This window comes from Plectropomus leopardus, chromosome 16, assembly GCF_026936395.1.
Source record: "Plectropomus leopardus strain MGB_pleo_1.0 chromosome 16, ASM2693639v1, whole genome shotgun sequence".
Classification (NCBI taxonomy): domain Eukaryota; kingdom Metazoa; phylum Chordata; class Actinopteri; order Perciformes; family Serranidae; genus Plectropomus; species Plectropomus leopardus.
The window spans coordinates 31978622-31996221 of NC_142191.1; the positions used below are offsets into that span (position 1 = coordinate 31978622).

General features: G+C 38.5%; 1 protein-coding gene across 3 annotated transcripts in view; it reads right to left on the reverse strand.

Annotated features, from left to right (window-relative positions):
• Positions 1–588: 588 nt before the first annotated feature.
• hmbox1b (homeobox containing 1 b) overlaps positions 589–17600 on the reverse strand; it is a 32141-nt gene continuing 15129 nt past the window's right edge. For 2 of the 3 annotated variants that reach the window (XM_042503276.2, XM_042503275.2), the window contains exons 5-10: positions 13590–13743; positions 13247–13329; positions 12502–12597; positions 10310–10404; positions 8990–9073; positions 589–7346 (exon numbers count right to left, since the gene is read on the reverse strand). In XM_042503276.2, coding sequence (XP_042359210.1) covers positions 7203–7346; positions 8990–9073; positions 10310–10404; positions 12502–12597; positions 13247–13329; positions 13590–13743 — 656 coding nt within the window. In that variant the 3' untranslated portion in view covers positions 589–7202. The remainder of the gene's footprint in view (positions 7347–8989; positions 9074–10309; positions 10405–12501; positions 12598–13246; positions 13330–13589; positions 13744–17600) is intronic. The other variant, XM_042503277.2, reaches the window with a different exon arrangement.

Genomic DNA, 17600 nt, shown 5'->3' on the forward strand with positions numbered 1-17600 from the left:
TTAGGGCCATACCAAAGCAAGACTTTTTTAATGATTTTTGAACGGCATACTATATCATTTTTAAGTTTAATGGCATTTCATAATGAGCGATATATTACAATATGACAATATTTTCATGATTCCTTGAAGGACAAACTATATTTTGCCTTTTTTAATGATTTTTTGAGCAACATATTCCACTATGACACTATTAAGCGACATAGTATACTGCAATGTTTTAATGATATTTTTAACAACCTACCTTACTATGATGTTTTTATAGTATTTTTTACAACATACTATACTATAACCCTTTTATATTTTGAGCGATATACGATATGATGTTCTTTTGATTTTTTGAACAATATACTATACTATGACGACACATCTATATGATATCGTGAATGACATGCTACATTATGACTTTTTCATGATTTTTTGAAAGACATAGTATACTATGAATTTTTAATGGTATTTTGTACGCCAAATTCTCTAACGGCTGAGGGGACAGAGGAACGTATGTGCAATCTGGAAACCTAAAATAATATCTCCTGCAGCTGCCATCGCTGGCACAGAGGCCTAACAACACGACAGTAAACCCACAAAAGGTGTCATTGATATAGCTTTATTCTCTTGTACATTATATATATATCATACTAAAATAAACACAAGTTAAAAAAATGAACAAAGAAACTGTACAAAAAAATGTATATATACTACATCTTAATTACAGAACAGTCTACTGTCCAAAAAAGGCACTAAATTCTGAAATGGGCAATACAGTAATTTTGAACATAACTAGATTTGAGATTGATACAACAGCATTCAGTCCTCTTTTTCGGAGCTATACTGGGATGAAGTGGATGGTGTTTTCACTGGGGACACAGACGGACATGTAGACATGTTGACCCTGACACACCACGAGAGGACACCCCTTCAGAGTAAGCACTACCACTGGAGCACGCACTGGACACTGGGTGGAGGATTTCACATTTCAGCGTGTCCCAAAGATCGATCTGTTTCCAGTTTTCTCCTGGAACATACAGAATCTCTGTGAGCACCTGAGGGTTCTCTTTCCATCCCATAAACATTTCTGTCGAGCTTCGTCGCTAACAGAAAATACTGCTGGATTGAAACTTGTACTTGCTAATTGGGCCATGGCATCTCTTGAACACTAAGGCAATTCATTTCAAAGTGTCTTACAGTGAGAGAATAATCTCTAAATGCACTCTTTCCCTTCCATGCACATTTCAAACATACAATATTCTTTGATCGGGGACCGAACGTCGCACCAAACTCCACAGAAAAAATCCCTCAAATCCAAGAAACACTTTGCAGTTTTACCAACAAATTATCTGCATATACAAGTGATTAGTGCAAATCAGTTCTAAAAATTAGTTTGTGTTTCTATGGAGACAGATTTGTGTCAATATTATTTGTACGGGGAAAACAGCGATCCATGCATGAATGTGTAATCAGTAAAAAAAAAAAAAGATTCACAAATACAAAAAAAAGATTTGTAAACTCACTTTTTTTCAGGTTGGAAACATCTGAAAATACACAAATTCTAAAAATTAAACACGTAAATTAAGAAAAATAGACATGTGTAAAATGCAAATTGACTACCATAAAATTGATACAAACAAGCTGGATTCACAAATATCTGTTCGAGAGCTGTAAATGTTGGGGATATATTTACGATTTTTATTTATCTGTTAATTAAATTAATGTGTTCAAGAATGTTTTTTAATTTGTGCAATTTTTGTAGTTCCAGATGGTCTTTTTGTGAGTTTTTTTTGGATTTTAGGCTTTCCAAAACATTTTCACAGACAAAATTTCAAAACCTTTCCATGACCTTTCAAGAACCCAAACAGATTATTTTGTTGCCCCACTTGCTCAGCCTTTTTTTCAAAAATATTCAAATCCAGGATTCAAACATAATTTCAGCATCCTACAATGATGTGAAGATCGTTGGAAATGTGAAAATCCAACGATGTCTGTTTTTACAATTCATGGCTATGATAAGCAGTGTCATTTGGGGTATTTTTAAGGAAAACACGCCTTTTAAAATTTTAAGGAAAGAAAAAAAAAAGAAATTGGAAATTGAAAAAAGAAAAAAATATCAATATAAAAAGAAAATCATCTAACTTTGTTAAAACAAAAACATGCCTTTGAGACATGTTTTCTAAAAAAAAAAAAAATAAAAAAAAAATAAAAATAAAAAAGCCCAAAACTTTTCCCAAAAGTTTTCCATAAAAAATACTAAAAAAAAAATCTAAAGAAATAAAAAAAGTCACACATTGATGCATATTAGAGCTCTGTGTCATCATCAGCTACAGAAAACAAATTCACTTTTCGCACAGATTATATAGACACAATCTGCCTCCATATGAAACGCTTTAGATCTTTGATTGTAAGATCTTAAAGGACTCGGTCAGCATTGAAATCTTTTCTGGGGAGTTTGGTGTGGCATTATTTTAAGGAGACACCAGCACACACTGGGGCTGTGATCAAACATGATACGGTGTGTGTGAAGCAGCTGTACTGAAATGTTTCTTCACAGCGGCCCCATACCACTCTGCTGGATGTTTGCCATTTCACAGGCGGGCTCAGGGGAGGGGAGGTCACACTTTAACAGCGATTCTTATTTAAAATAAGGTGCATCGGTTGTCATCTTTCACAAAATAGCTTACTGCCTCAGACAGGAACAGGGGGAGACTGCTGTTCAGTCAAATCAGGGACGACACAAAATAAAACAGGTTAAATGATGATAGAAAAGCAAGTGAGGAGAAATTAAAAGCATGATTAATTTAACAATAAAAGCATGTTTTCGTTTCAAAACATATGTCATTATTTTTTTTGTACATTACCATAAAAAATGAGTATAAATACATATTGTTTTTATCTTTCAACCCTTTCTTTTTGAAACGCAGCTCCCAGTACGGCGCGACTGGATCTGCAGCTTCATACACACACAGATTTAAATAGAGCTTTACTAGATTAGAGCCTGGGGCTGGGAGCTATTCCACAAGCAGGATCCACATTCAACATGATTTCAAACATCATTCATGCTCATATTTGACTTTTTAAAACATAAGGAATGACATGAGAGTTCCTGGCTAACTGTTTGGTTTAATCCTGCTTCCAGGAATATTTCCGTAGTTCTCCAAAACCATCACTGATGCCTCATTTCTACGTCAGGATACGGTTCCTCTCTACACTTTTTTAAACTTTTCTCTATTTCATTTCCACTGCACGTAGTACCCATTAATGTAGGCTGGTCGCCATGGTGGCTCCACTTCATACTACTATGACATCATCTCAACCCTTTGAAACTTGAGCAAATTGACTTTGTTTCAAAAACATGGGACAAAAAAAATGAGCAACTTAAAAAGGAATGACCCAGAAATGAGAAAAAAGTACACAGAAAAAACATACAAAAGGGGGACCTGAACTGCTTAAAATGATTAGAATTTAAATTTTTTGCGTTCTTTGGAAATTCTTCCCTCGCTTTTTTCTTCTTTTAATTATGTCTTTATTATTTTCAAGAATTATCCTTTAACAAACAACAACAAAAACAACAGTCACAAAAAAGTATATCAAAAACCATAGCTTTAAAAAAAAAAAATCTAAATATAATAAATTCTTGCAATTTCTAAATGTTTCTTACCGAAGTGCTCATTACCTTTTACCCATGTTTTTGAAACAGCTTGGCTCTGCGTTCTTTTATCAGCAGCTAAACGGCAGAACATCTGCAGAACAGCAGGCTGTTCTGCTGACAGAGCTGGGCTACCTAAAAATGGTGGGTTTGTGTAGGACGTCCCGTGTCGCGCTAGTGACCATTCTCTCTGACCAATCAGTGGTCTGCAGAGTATTATCCACAACTTTCGCTAATGGAAAAACCAAAAGAGTCCAGCTGAGTCGAGCCGTGTCGTATATCACAGTGAAAATAACACTTTAATTTGACTTTTCAAGAAATATATTTGCTTTTTTCCCTTCTTAAAGTTAGATGACATGGACAGCACTCTTATGTCTGTACGCTTAATATGAAGCTACACGGAAGAGAGAGTTAGCTTAGCTTAGCATAAGGGCCCTGACACACCAGGCCGCATCTGTGCGTCTGACACCTTTGTTTATGGTTGGTTTAGGCTTGACTGCCACTTGAAAGTCGGAGATTTAAGTCATCAGTCAGAGACAGTCAAATGAGATTGTTTCAAGTCGTGCTGTGTTTTTTTGTTTGTCAATGTGCTGTGCAGTGTACTTAACTTAATTCAATACAGTCCCTGGCTTTTGTTTGTCATCTAATGTCTCCAAAAAATGTAGTTGCGCGTTTGCAATCTGTCGTTAGCGCCGTTAGCTTGTTTGCTATATAACTTAAATCACTGTCACTCTGAGCCCGTTCAAACTTCAAAACTTTATATGGAAACAAAGAATCTTCGAATGTTCATACTGAAAAACCAAATCTGATTCCACTGGCAGAATTACGAGTCGGGTACAGCCCTAGTTTTGGCCCTTATCGGGTTTTTTTCGGCTGACTCAGCATGTTATCATCGCCTATAGGTCTTTGGTGTCGGCTCGGTGTGTCTGAGCCCACAGAGAGCGAGAGCAGGTGAAAACAGCCAGCCCAGCTCTGTCCAAAAGTGAAAACAGCTTTCTACCATGACCTCAAAAGCTCTCTCACAACACAATAGCCCGTGTAAAAGTATAAAAGTGCGCACAGGAAGTCACTGAGCCTGGCCGAAAATTAGCTCCAGCATGTAACATCTGTAAAACAACCTGTGTTTTTGAAACTTAATTCTTAGCGTGGCTTTGATAAAATGAAATGTAAAGGGTTCATTTATGAGCTTGAGAGGTTTAAGGAGGCAGACTTTTGACCTTTGGACAGAGCCAGGCTAGCTGTTTCCACTCTCGCGCTAAGCAAAGCTAACCGCGTCCTGGTTTTAGCTTCATTTTTGACAGCTAAGCAAATTAGCTTAATTTCTTTAAAAAAAAAAAAAAAACATTAGTGCAATAAGCACTAAAAGGAAAATTGGTCCAAAAATAAGCAAAAAAAATTTTTTTCAATGTAACATAATAAAATGAAAGAAAAAAACTGTAAAAAGAAATACAAATTTGATCAATTGAGTAACCGTAATTTTAATTATGTAATAATGATAATTATAGATATGTTTTTTTCTCTAGAAATTTTGACATTATCCCTAGCTCAAAAAAAGAAAAATCCTACATGCATTTATTTCTTGCAGTTCATGGAACAGTTCTTACCGAAATGCTCAATGCCTTTTTCCCCAGTTTTTTTGTATAATCACGTCATTTTGCTCTGGGTTCAAAGGTTTAAATACTTGTGAAAGGCATCTGAAAACAGCACAAGAAAAATTTTGTTGCGCCACGTTTCATGAGTTAAGAATACAGACATGAGTGCAGTCAATCACGTAACTTCTCTCTAACTGTACTATGTCCGATTGAAAAAGCACTACTTCTTGATGACGACTGAGCCTCCAGAGACCTTTAAGGAACCCTGCGGCACTTCATCCCTGCCTATGACATCACCATGATGTCTGGTCAGAGATGGTTTTGGAGAAGTTCCACCCCGGGCGAATAAAAGTGGAAATTTATTTCTAATACCACCACTTAAAATGTCTCTGATTCCCTTCAGAGTGGTGCTTTTAGCTTTGAGACTATATAGAGGAAATAAAAACAGAGATGGCCCCAGTTCTGAAAAGTTCTGAACCATTTCCAGTGTGGATTCATCTGATACCACTGATATCTCAAAAAAAAAAATCTGGTGAAAGCACATTCTTTAGGCGATTATAAAGAGGCAGCGTCACAGAACAAGTAGTAAATAGCTTCGGGGTATTTTACCGTTATTATACGTGTGGCTGCTAATACCTATCTGCACTGACACAGGCCTGCTGTAGTGTCCAGCTCGCACACGGCGCCATGCTGGCTCAGGAGCCAAACAACCTACCAAAGGAGTTGGTTAGTAGAAATCGCTTTGGATGGACGCCACTTTAAGATTAGCTTCGCCTCTTAGCTTGTAACTCCTAGCATCTTTTCCTTTGGCATGGATGACATTGAAAACAAAGCACGATTCCCCTTATTATTAGATAGCTTAAGTTTGATTATCACATTGACCCTAAATTGATTCTCATAGCCTTGAGTACTTAACAATAGTGTCACTGGGAAGCTAGAGGCAAAAAATGATTGTATATCCAGTCGCCGTGTGGCTAAAAAACGGAGGTGAGAGAACTGATGCTGCTGTTGGACAGAAACCTTCACATTGAGTTTGGCATTTTTTTTTAAGCGCGCTAAAAAGTTCCTGGTCGTTCCTTGTCGTGAGGAAAAAACGTGAAAACCTGCTGCAAAAAAGTAAAAGGTGGAGTTGTCCGTATGAAATTAAGGCTACGTCTTTCTCGAGGTTTTCATCCAACAGCAGGTGGGAAAGCAAAAAAAGCCGCTCCGCTGAGGAGAGGCAACTACAGAGGATATGAGACAGTGACGGGACACTTCCTGTCCGCCGATATTATCCTTACGGAGCGCCTCGATGCCACGGAGTGGGGGGAGACGGACACATCCATCACTACCCGCACAAAGGCTGGAGGCTCTTCAGATGAGGTGCACGATGAGGAGGGTGCATTCTGAGGGTAGGTAGGTAGAGTGTGACTGAGAACCATAAGAACCATATATATATTATATATACAGTACACGTTATTTTTCTGAGGTTGACGCTGAGGTGAGAAAGACTGAGGATCGGCTCAGACAACCAGGCTGGAGGAGAGGGGAAGTAAGGAGGAGGAGAGGGGGAAGAAGAGGTATCCTGTGAGGAGAGAGAAAGGGGAGTTCCCCAGAGACACAGATCCCAGTTGAGGGCCACAGATTTGGGGGTTAGAGGCCTTGATTGCCCCCTTTTCTTCTTTCCGTAGAACATTTTCATGTAGTGACCCGTTTCCACTAGCTGTGTCAATAAAATGGGTAAGGGAGGAGCGGGGGTGGTGGGTGATTACTGTTTACATGGACTGTGAGGGAGGACGAGGGGAGAGGAGGAGGGAGGCCTGGAGAGGAGGAGCAGCTGGCAGGGGGCTGGCTGATGGACAGATTCTGAAGGTTTACTAAGTAGCGTTGTTTTGGTCTCTTTTTTTTTTGTTAGCTCCCTGTTTCTCTCCTCCTTCCCTTTCCTCTCTCTGCTCCGTTGTTCCTCTCTTCCTCCGTCCTGTTTCCTGTGCAGTTCATTCGTCCTCCAGGGACTCCGTCTTGATGTCGTTGGGGACCCCTCCGGTTCTGGACAGGGCCAGTATGGTGTGGTTGACAGCAGCCATCTCCACAGCCAGAGAGATGGGGTCCTGGTGCTCGCTGTGCGCTGCGCTGTCGTCCTGACACAAAAAGAGAGGAACCAGACATCAATCATCTACTACTACTAATGTGAATATATATGAAAATATATAGATAGGTAGATAGATATATAGATAGATAGGTAGTGTGTGTATGTGTGTGTATATCTCAGTGCAATAACAACTGCTCTTTAAATCCTGTTTTAAATGATTCTTCAGGGCCACGAAAGCACATTGTAATGCTGTACATTAATCTAAAGGTTTGGGCAGTATCATGATATACCAGGTTATTTACAAATCTAAAAGGTATGTTTTCAATACTATCATAAATACAGGTGCTCGTCTTTCTATACAACTCACTGTATGTAGTGCACAGCACGCACCACCAGAGCTCAGTCTCTGGTCTGTACAGGTGGAATAGGCAGCTGAGCTGAAAGACGATGTCACACCTAGAAGTTACACGACTGTAAACAGCAGGCGACCAGCAGGCAGAGAGAGACCAACGCCATGTTTTTCACATCTAACTTGGTGAATTAAGGATTTATTTGGAACAAACCAGGCCTGGTGATTGTTGGAACAGTGGACCAACTAACTAGATTACTAACAAGAGTAACCAAGACAGTTATATTTTGTTTTGGTTCAGTTTAAATGTTGTGTGTTCTATGATGAGTTAACAAGACAGTTAAACCATGTCAGTCTTCTGTGACTGAGAGAAAGTTATGCTCAAAGGTGTACAGCTGTATTTCTCATAAATGTGAGAATATGACTTTTCTTAACATTCTGTGGGTTTCTATTGTGTATTTATTAGAAAGGTATGAACAACTAGTAACTGCCTAAGCCTACTTGAGAGGGAGTCAAGTAAGATTACTTCATTTACAAACATAAATCATCTAAACAGTATATGTGTTAGTTCAGCTCTAGGGCCAAAGTACTGGATAGGCTTGGCCTGGCTGTTCCTGTGCTCTTTTTAATTGTTTCAGGATTCATTTCTCTTTTTAATGGAAATTTTAAAAGAAAACAGGTGTGAGAATGTTACTTTCTTACACCTGGTTCTTTACATTTTGTTGCTGTCTGTTGTGTATTTATTAGTCTGGAGAGTCTGAAATATTATATACCCCACAAGCCTTATTCTAATAACGATACATTATCCTGTAAATAGGCAGTTTTGAAAAAATAATAATCCTGTGAGGTAACGCAAATCAATATGGCAAACCAGCCTTACAATATCTGCTGCAGTGTGTTTTTTTATGACTGAGTTTGAATTTGTGAAAGTAAATTATTCTGCTTGTTAAAATTTGAGGTCAAAAGAGCCAGAAAATGGGTGAGTAATGGCATCAAATCAACTTTTAAGTGACGTGCCACCTGATTACTGTATTCTGACAGCTCTTTAAACACATGCAATCAGGGTATAATTGTGTTGAAGGGACTGCTCTTAAACTCTGTGCGATTTGATTGTGAGGTTTCCTTCCCCTCTTTCTGGACTGCACGAGAGAGCTGTGCACCCTGTACCCACAGCCACCGAGATATGCTAAAACACAACTGCTCACTGCTGAATGCAAATGTGTGGCATAATGTTAAAAACTGTGAAAATATGAGTGAGGTTTAGGGGAGCCAGATGTCATTTTCCCCAAAATGTATAGGCAGTGTTGTGGTAATCATAGTGGCATGGATGCGTGTGGATGTACCTGTGTTGGCGAGGTGGGCTCCAGTCGGTAAAGGCCAAAAGGTCGGCTGAGAGGTCTCTTGTCAAAATAGGGCAGGTCACACGCCTAGAGGACATAAAAAAATAAGCATTTCTACATTCAATACAAAAGAAAATCAAGTTTAACTGGAGAAATTACTCACAACATTCAGAATTAATTGTTGTTTTTTTACACTTCACTAGTTTCAACACTGCTTGACAGATCGAATACGCCCTGTGTTCATTACTGTGGAATGATCAACTGGCTCTTTTCACTTTGAGCAGCCTTGACTTGACAGGAAGCGTTTGCATGTTGTGCAATCAAGAGTAAAGCTCCAAGGCTTAAACTGAAACACTATCTTCAATTGTAGGTTTCTGCAATAATACAGAGCCTTGCTACTTTCCATTGCTCCAGCTCAGTTTCCATTGGTAACAGGAAAAAGGAGAAGAGAGCAAGCTTTTGTTAATTAATGTGCCTCGGGGAATAGTTTTTAGCAACAATTCTACATAAAAATAAAGAACTTTATGTGCCTTCTATATTTGGAGAAGGGTAGACTCAAAGTTCATCAGAAGGAAAACAGCAGTCCGAATGTTCTTGTAATTTGTCTCAGCGGCACAGTAATGTGGCATTAAGGCCATAGGTTTTAACTCCAAGCAAGCAGCTTATTTCGCGTATTTACACAACTTTACCAACAGAAAGTGAAACTAATTAGCTAACCCTTTGAAACCTGAGCAAAATGGCTTGATTCGTTAACATAAAAAGAAAAAGCAGTCAGGAAAGATGAAATGATCCAAAAATTAGCAAGGAATTACAAGATTTTCTCCTAAAAATTTGTTTAAAAAAAGAAAAAAGAAAAGAATAAAGTCGAAAAAAAAAAAAAGATTTTCTAAATCTACTAATGTCTTGCAATTTGTGGAACATTTCTCGTGACTTCTTCACCATGTTTATGAAAAAAAAAAAATCACACCCGTTAGTTTCAAAGGGTTAGGTCAACTGATGCATTGTTTAGTTGGAATGAAAAGACATGTAAAATACACTGATTAATGACAGGAATACTGAGTGCTGTCCAAGAAAAGAGTGAGCCTTGGATGTGGAGGGATGAATGTGAATGGTTGGCAAGATGTTGATTTAAAAAAAAACAAAATGGAAAAAACAGAAATTAACAAATGAAAATTAGACGCAGTACTATACAAAATGACAACAAGAAGCTGCACCACGGATAGGAAAGACTTGTTTCTCTTTGATCGGACCAGTCGTTTACAGTTCTGTCTGGAACATAAATCTGACTTTATGTGTCTTTTGGGAACCTTAATCACTCTCTACCTGCTCTGAGAAGTCGTTCCCATCGATGTCGTCACTGTTGGAGTGTCCCCCTGGACTCTGGACATCTATCCCATGACTCTCCAGGATTGTGGCTTCTTGGAGGAAGAGGATGGATTATTAGATTTATGATAAATCACTGATAATGTCCCTCATCACAAACTGTAAAGCAGTGATTCTCTAAAGCAGGGATACATTGAAAGACTGTGTAGTAGCTGAACTTATCTGGAAAAAACAGAAATTATAATGTGATTTTAAAATATACAATCAGTGGCCAAATTATTAGGTACACCAATGAAATCTACTGCAATTCTATAGCTCTGCCATTTATTCTACCTCGACATCTCTGAATATGAATAATCACCTCCATTAGTGTCAAAAAACGGAGGTATCACGAAAGCACACTTCATTGCAGCACATTTGTGTTGAACTGCACAAGATTGTATGTGTACCTAATAATGTGACCACAGAGGCCATATTGATTGAGCTTTAACAACTGAAAACTACATGTTGGAATTTAGAGTGTATTTTAAACTTCTTACTATAGAATACTAAAAGTGCAAGCAGTTAGATAGATGTAGCTTAAAGTAATGGATAAACAGTTGGACTGGTTAGCTTGATGGAAACAGCTGGAATAGTTAGCTTAAAGTAATGCAAAAATGGTTGACATACTTAGCTTAGCTTAGCTTAATAGATAATCAGATAAGAAATAATTAGCTAGAAGTAGTCGATAAATGGTAAACATAGCTTTATGGATAAACAGTTAGAAAAGTTAGCTTAATGCGATGGATAAATGGCTGACTGGTTAGCCTAATGGCTAAACAGTTGGAATACTTTCAATTAATGGATAAATTGTTGACATATTGGCTTCATGGATAAACAGTTGGATAGTTGGAATAGTTAGCTTAAAGTGATGGATAAATGGTTAACATAGTTAGCTTAATGGATAAATTGTTGGAATAGTGAGATTAAAGTAGTTGATAAATGGTTGACATAGTTAGCTTAATGGATAAACAGCTGGAAAAGTTAGCTTAAAGTCATGGAGAAATTGTTGACCTTTTAAGCTTTATAGATAAATAGTTGAAATAACTAGCTAATAGAAGTGATTAAATGGTAAACATAGATCAATAGAGATCAATACTTTGAATAATTAGCTTAAAGTAATGGATATATTTTTTTTAAATTGTTAGCTTTATGGATAAACAGTAATTAGCTCAAAGTAATGTATAAATGGTTGACAGATAGCTTTATGGATAAACAGTTGAAAACATTAGCTTAAAGTCATGGTTAACAGTTGGAACAGTAAGCTTAAAGTAATGCATACATTCTTGAAACTGTTAATTTTATGGATGAATGATAGGAATAGCTGAATTTACTTAAAGTAATGGATATATGGTTGATATTGTCAGCTTCACGGATAAACAGTTTAGAAAATTAACTGAAAGTAATGGATGAATGGTTGACATAGTTAGCTTTATGGATAAATAGTTGTAATTGTTAGCTTATAGTAATGGCTAAATCATTAAAATAGCTAAAAGTCATGGACAAATGTTTGAAATTGATGGCTAAAAGAACATTCGTAACCGTAAGCTTAAACTAAATGGTTGACATTGGTAGCTGAAAGGAATTCATAAAAAGTTAAGGCAGCTTAAAGGAAAATGGTGAAAAATCTTTGAGTCTGAATATGGTTGAAATTGAGTTTAAAGTAATGGATAAGATGTTAAGACGTATTAAAGGCAAGTGGCAAAAAGATGAAAGTAATGGACAAACAGTTTTCAGTAGTAACCCAAACACAAATATGGAAAAAAATAAATTAATTGATAAATGTTTGAAACTCTACTGAGTCCTTTGACTAGCAAGTAATGGAGGTTCTATTTTCAAAATCTAACTGACAGTTAGGCTAATGCAGGCAGCAAGAGGGATTTCTTCTAAAATCCCACAGCAGGTGTGGGAATACTTTGCCAGAGGTCATTACAGATATCAGGTGACTGATCAACAAGCATCAACCTGCCCAATTATAGCGATGGAATGAGTAAATTAATGCTGAGCTATTCAATGCCTGAGAAAAGCTGTATAATTGCTGTTATTAAATATCAAATAGTCCTGTTAACACCAATGGATCTAATCCAATGTGCAGTGCTCAGCAGTCAAATGTCTCAAGGAACAATTATGGTCCCTCTCCAAAGCTACATTACCAATGTTAGCACGTCTCTTGATCTCTTTGCGACGGTTGGCGAACCAGTTGTAAACTTTCAGGGAGGTGACTCTCTCCAGATCAGACAGCTTCTTCCCTGAAACAAATAACATGACAATCTGATCACTCAATGCACAACAGTGACAATGTCTTGTTTGAATTATTTCTTCTTCAGTCAGTTCTAATCTTTTTTATTTGGTTTTGGGCTGTGATTTTTTATCCATCTGCTCCCTCAAGCTGTGAATTCCACTTTTATTTGTGCTTTTATAAACACCACTATTTCATAACTGACGGTGGTTAAATATCTGCTGAATGGAAATAACTTTATTTGATTGCATAAGGGCTGATCATGAAGCAGATGTGATACAGATGTTTGGTCTATAAAATCCCTATCAAATCCAAGAAAAAAGTCTTTCCAAAATTCCCTGGACACAAAAGTACACCGGCATATATTCACATTTGAGAAACTGTAATGAGAGAATTTTTGGCATTTTGCTAAAGTATTGCAGATACAGTTTCTGTTGAACTATTACATATCAAATGTACAAAGATGCCATGTAAAGATGCATGGGTGATTAAGATTGTATAAACAGGGACTATTTTCATGGTAAATTCACAATATTAACAGAACATACAGGAATATTTGTCTCCAGCAAATGAAGCTATTATCCACTAAATGTAGCAAAATATTAACACTGAGTTATTCTTACGAGGTGGTACACACATGGCTGGTTTCTGTGCTTTACCTGGCTTCTGGATAACAGCATTGCAGGCGTTTGCTATCTCCTCCCGTTTGGCCTCATCTGGGTACTGGTTGTCGTTGAAGTAGCTATATATAGCAGAAGAGTCACACTGATTAAATTAATTTCATTACACAAGGACGATGTCAACAAACTTCCTGCTGTTTGCGATAAATGTGGTGCAGCCGAGACAATAGTAAGACTGCGTGTCAGGATTCGCAGGTTGTTTTCTTGCACAGGTTGCAATATTTTTTGAAACCCATGTGGAAATAAAGGAGAGTGATGAGACAAACTCCCATTTATCGTCTTCAATATACTGTTTGTTTTTTCCCTCCGTGCCCCCGCTCACCTTTCCATTACAGCCAGGCACTCTTTCCTCCATGTGAAGCGACTTCCTCGACGCAGCCGGAAGGTTCCGGGGGCAGTGGTGATGGGGGGTGGGGTTTGCCTCCACTCCATTTCCTCCAGAGGTAACGGAGCTGGCCGCATGTTTAGAGTGGCACCTGGGGGGAAGCAGCAGAACCAAAGTAAGTGGAGTTGGGCGGATTTTCGGATTTGCCCTTCTGGTACAGTGTTCAAACCTAAACTGGTTTGATTTATGCAAACCAGCTAAACCAGCATTTGTCATTATGTCATGTCCTAGCAATTCTAAAATCAGCCAAAGTCACAGCACTAAATCCAAGACAAACTGCGTTAGTAATAAGCAATATAACTTAAAAATGTATCAACTAGTGTCATACTGGTCATGTGTAATTTACTGCCAAGCCGAGATCAAATTTTAGCAGAGGGGGAGGGGGGAGAGCAACAAGCGCCATGTTTGTTTGCTTTTTTGGGTGAGGAGAGGAGACAGCAGTTATTCTCTCAAACAATATGGCAACATTTTGTATTTGAAATCCACGAAAGAGCTGTCCTTACTGGCTGCAGGAACTACGCGGAACTTTCGTCAGACGCTGTTTCTATTTATATCTGATGCTCACTTTGAAAGTGCCGCAGTGGACGAGGAGCGTCTGATTAAATGAGAAATTATTTACACAAAACCATATTTTACTGCTCAGCTGGCTGGAGGGAGACTGCCTGGAAGCTGCAAGTTTCTGCTGAGGTAAATGACCATAACTAAAAACAAACTAAGCTACGTTACTTATTGTTGGCTGTATTGTATGTAATTTACAGTAAATATCACAACATAAAATGTGTGCTTTCTGATTTAAAAACACAGGAAGACAGCAAGTAAGCAACTCATCCATCTTTTAAGTGTTTACATCTCTGGTCTGATCTCGAGTGCATAGCTGTTAGCTACACGGTTTGTTTACATGAAATAACAGAGGTGCATATTTAATCAATTCAGTGTGGATAGAGAGCTCCAGCGTTATGTGACGCTATATGATAGTTAAGACACTTGCTCTCTGTTGAGACATGGTGTCATTATGTTCCTCTTTGGACTGACAACTGAATCATGTGGGACACCTGCTGAAAAACTAGTCAAGTCTGATGTTTGGCCAAATATCATACCAGTTTGAAAATGTTCACACTGGCCCAACCCTACTGGTAAGTTATAACTGTAGGTCTGTCGGATAGAGTCTAGCCACAATCAGCCATGGGAACATATGGTCTGCAGGTGTGTTTGTGGCTCTGAAACATTAATTGAAGCTGTCTAGAAAAAGTCTAAAGAAATGAAATAATGGGTGTAGTGGCTGTTTTGACAGACAAACTGAGCACGGCACACCTAAAATTTCCATCCCTTCATGAAAATGTATGTTAGAGTGCACGTCGCCTTTTGCAAATCTCACAATATACTGTGATTTTTAAACTCCACTGAATAGTGCTGACAAAGACGGTGCTACTTCGTCTCAAATCATGACCCAAGCAGAAAAGAAGATAACACAAAAGGTTTAATTTGCACTTAAACTCATTAATGCAGCCACATCAGAGCTAACAGTTTGGATACATTATGGGGTCAGAGACTCACCGTCAGTATCATAACCTCAGCTGACACTGACATGGGGAACAAGGCCTAACTGGGTCGCCCAGCGACAGTCCAGGTTATCAGACCAGCATGAATGGGGCATCAGTTTCCTCTGCAGCAGTGATGGAGGCGTGTGTGGGGCTGGGCTGAGCAGGGCCAGCCTTAGTCTGGCCATAAATAGCATAGAGCAGTTTCCACTGCTGTCGGTGTTGGCAGGGCTCCACCAAGGAACATGCCGCAGAGGACGAGGCGTGGGATGTCTGCTGCCTGGCTATAGGTTGACACAGTGCACGGAAACGTGCATGCGCATATGCACAGTTGGGATCGGAAGCCAGCATGAGGCTGGTTGTTTTTGCAGTTAAGTGTGAATATAAGTTTATGTAAGACAACGGAACCCTCTTCTGACTATGTGTCTTTTTCCGCAGAGCAAAAAATTAACATTTAAACTCTTTGATCAAAACAAAACTGAGGTTCATTTTGATCCAGGCACATGTGAGCTTTCATGTGAGTTTTCACAGCTGTTTTAAAAAGGCTGGAAGGAGGTGCTTACAAACTCTCAGAATAGTAGACTCAAGACACGAGACCTAGCCTTGAGTTGGATTTAAGTCTCAAGAATGAGGAAGTGTTACCTGACTGCTGTGAGACTTACTAACCTGGTAAATCCTAAAAAAAATAAAAAAGAACACGGGGACAGCCAGGCCAAGTATAATCAGTAATTAGGCCCTACAGCTGAACTAACACATATACTGTTTAAATGATTTCTCAAGTTAAGTAATCTTGACTTCCTCTCAAGTAGGCCTGAGCAGTATCTAATTTTCCATATCTTCATACCTTCCTGTGCTACTTGCTTGCGTATTTTACTCATCTCTTTATTTATATATTTATTTATTTTTATTATTGCTGTTCTATTTGTTGTTAACTTATTTATTTACTTGTTTATCTTTCTGTTCATTGGTTTCTGCCTCTGGTGTTTCCTCACTTACGGTAGCATTTTCTCAGTTCTTGCTCAATTTCTTTAGTTTTTTTTTGTGTGTGTGTGTGTGTGTGTGTGTGTGTGTGTGTGTGTGTGTGTGTGCGCGTGCATGTGTTTTTTGGGGGGTGTTGATTTTGGTTTTATTTTTTATTGTATGAAGCACTTTGTGCTACAGTTCTTTTGTATGAGAAGTGCTTTACTTTAGTCCGATTGATGGATATATACAGTCTATGGCTAAAATGAACACAAAGAAAAATGATTGAAATGTGACTAAAATTAATAAATGTTTTACTCAAAAACTGAGGCTAATATTAAATCAAACTAAACAGTGCTAAATTCAATACTGAAGACAATAAACTAAAGTTCAGCTCCTACCAGCTGCTGCTGTTAGACCTCAGTCTCTGCCAGCCCCCAAGTCATATCATACTTCAAGAAGCTTCCACTATAAGACATTACATGGAACTGAGGCATCATATACACACACACACATCTCACTGCAGCACATATTCCACAGGACGCTGTCTACCTCTACTTATCTCATTAACAGTCTATCAAGAAACTGCTGGCAGCAGAGTGTTATCCTGCTGTGCTTCCTTTGTTTAGAGCTGCACCCTGCAGCGATTAGTGAGGCAAACTCTGCTATCTTTACATCCAACAATAAAACTTTTCTTCAACCACAGCTTTGCCAACTATTCAGAGGGAAAATAAAGTGCTCTCTATTGTACTCTTATTGACTAATATGACAGAGTTGGCAATGTGTGTCTGTGCCAGATTCAGACGCTCACAGTGTGGTTATTATCTCAGCCAGGTGTAAAGCTGGAAGGGGTCATGCGTTTGGTCATATGTAACTTTTTGTTTGCAGCTAATCTCGCAAACTACTGGACCAATCAGCCTCATATTTTGTGTGCACATTTATGACACTATGCGCAAGGATCTAAAGAAACCTTTTTTTATACCATTATTGACTGCTGGCGCCTCACTCCTGTTAAGTGGCTGCTAACTGGCGTGAGTTATCCAGAAATTGGCTCCCCTCAAAAACAATAAGCCCCTCCATCTGTTGCAGGACACATCTTGGCCTTCATCGAGGCTCAAAAACTGAGATCCATTTAAGGTCTGGTCTCACTTTGGACTGAGGTATTTTCAGATTAATTCCATACCCGATATGTTATGTTCTACTACTAAGTTAGGCACAAGATTAAAAAAATGCTCAGTTTTCTTTATCTTGACTGTTAGAGAGCCAATTCCAATGAGCTGCATGTACTGTTTGGAGCGGGGACACTCAACTTGATTAGCTTGGGGGCCACTTCTGAAAAAATGACAGGAGGCCAGGGGCCAGTCACAGCAGCCACATACATGTTACAAGAATTTTAGAATATTTTAAGGATTTTAGGACCTTTCAAGGATTTTAGGACGCTTCTAGGATT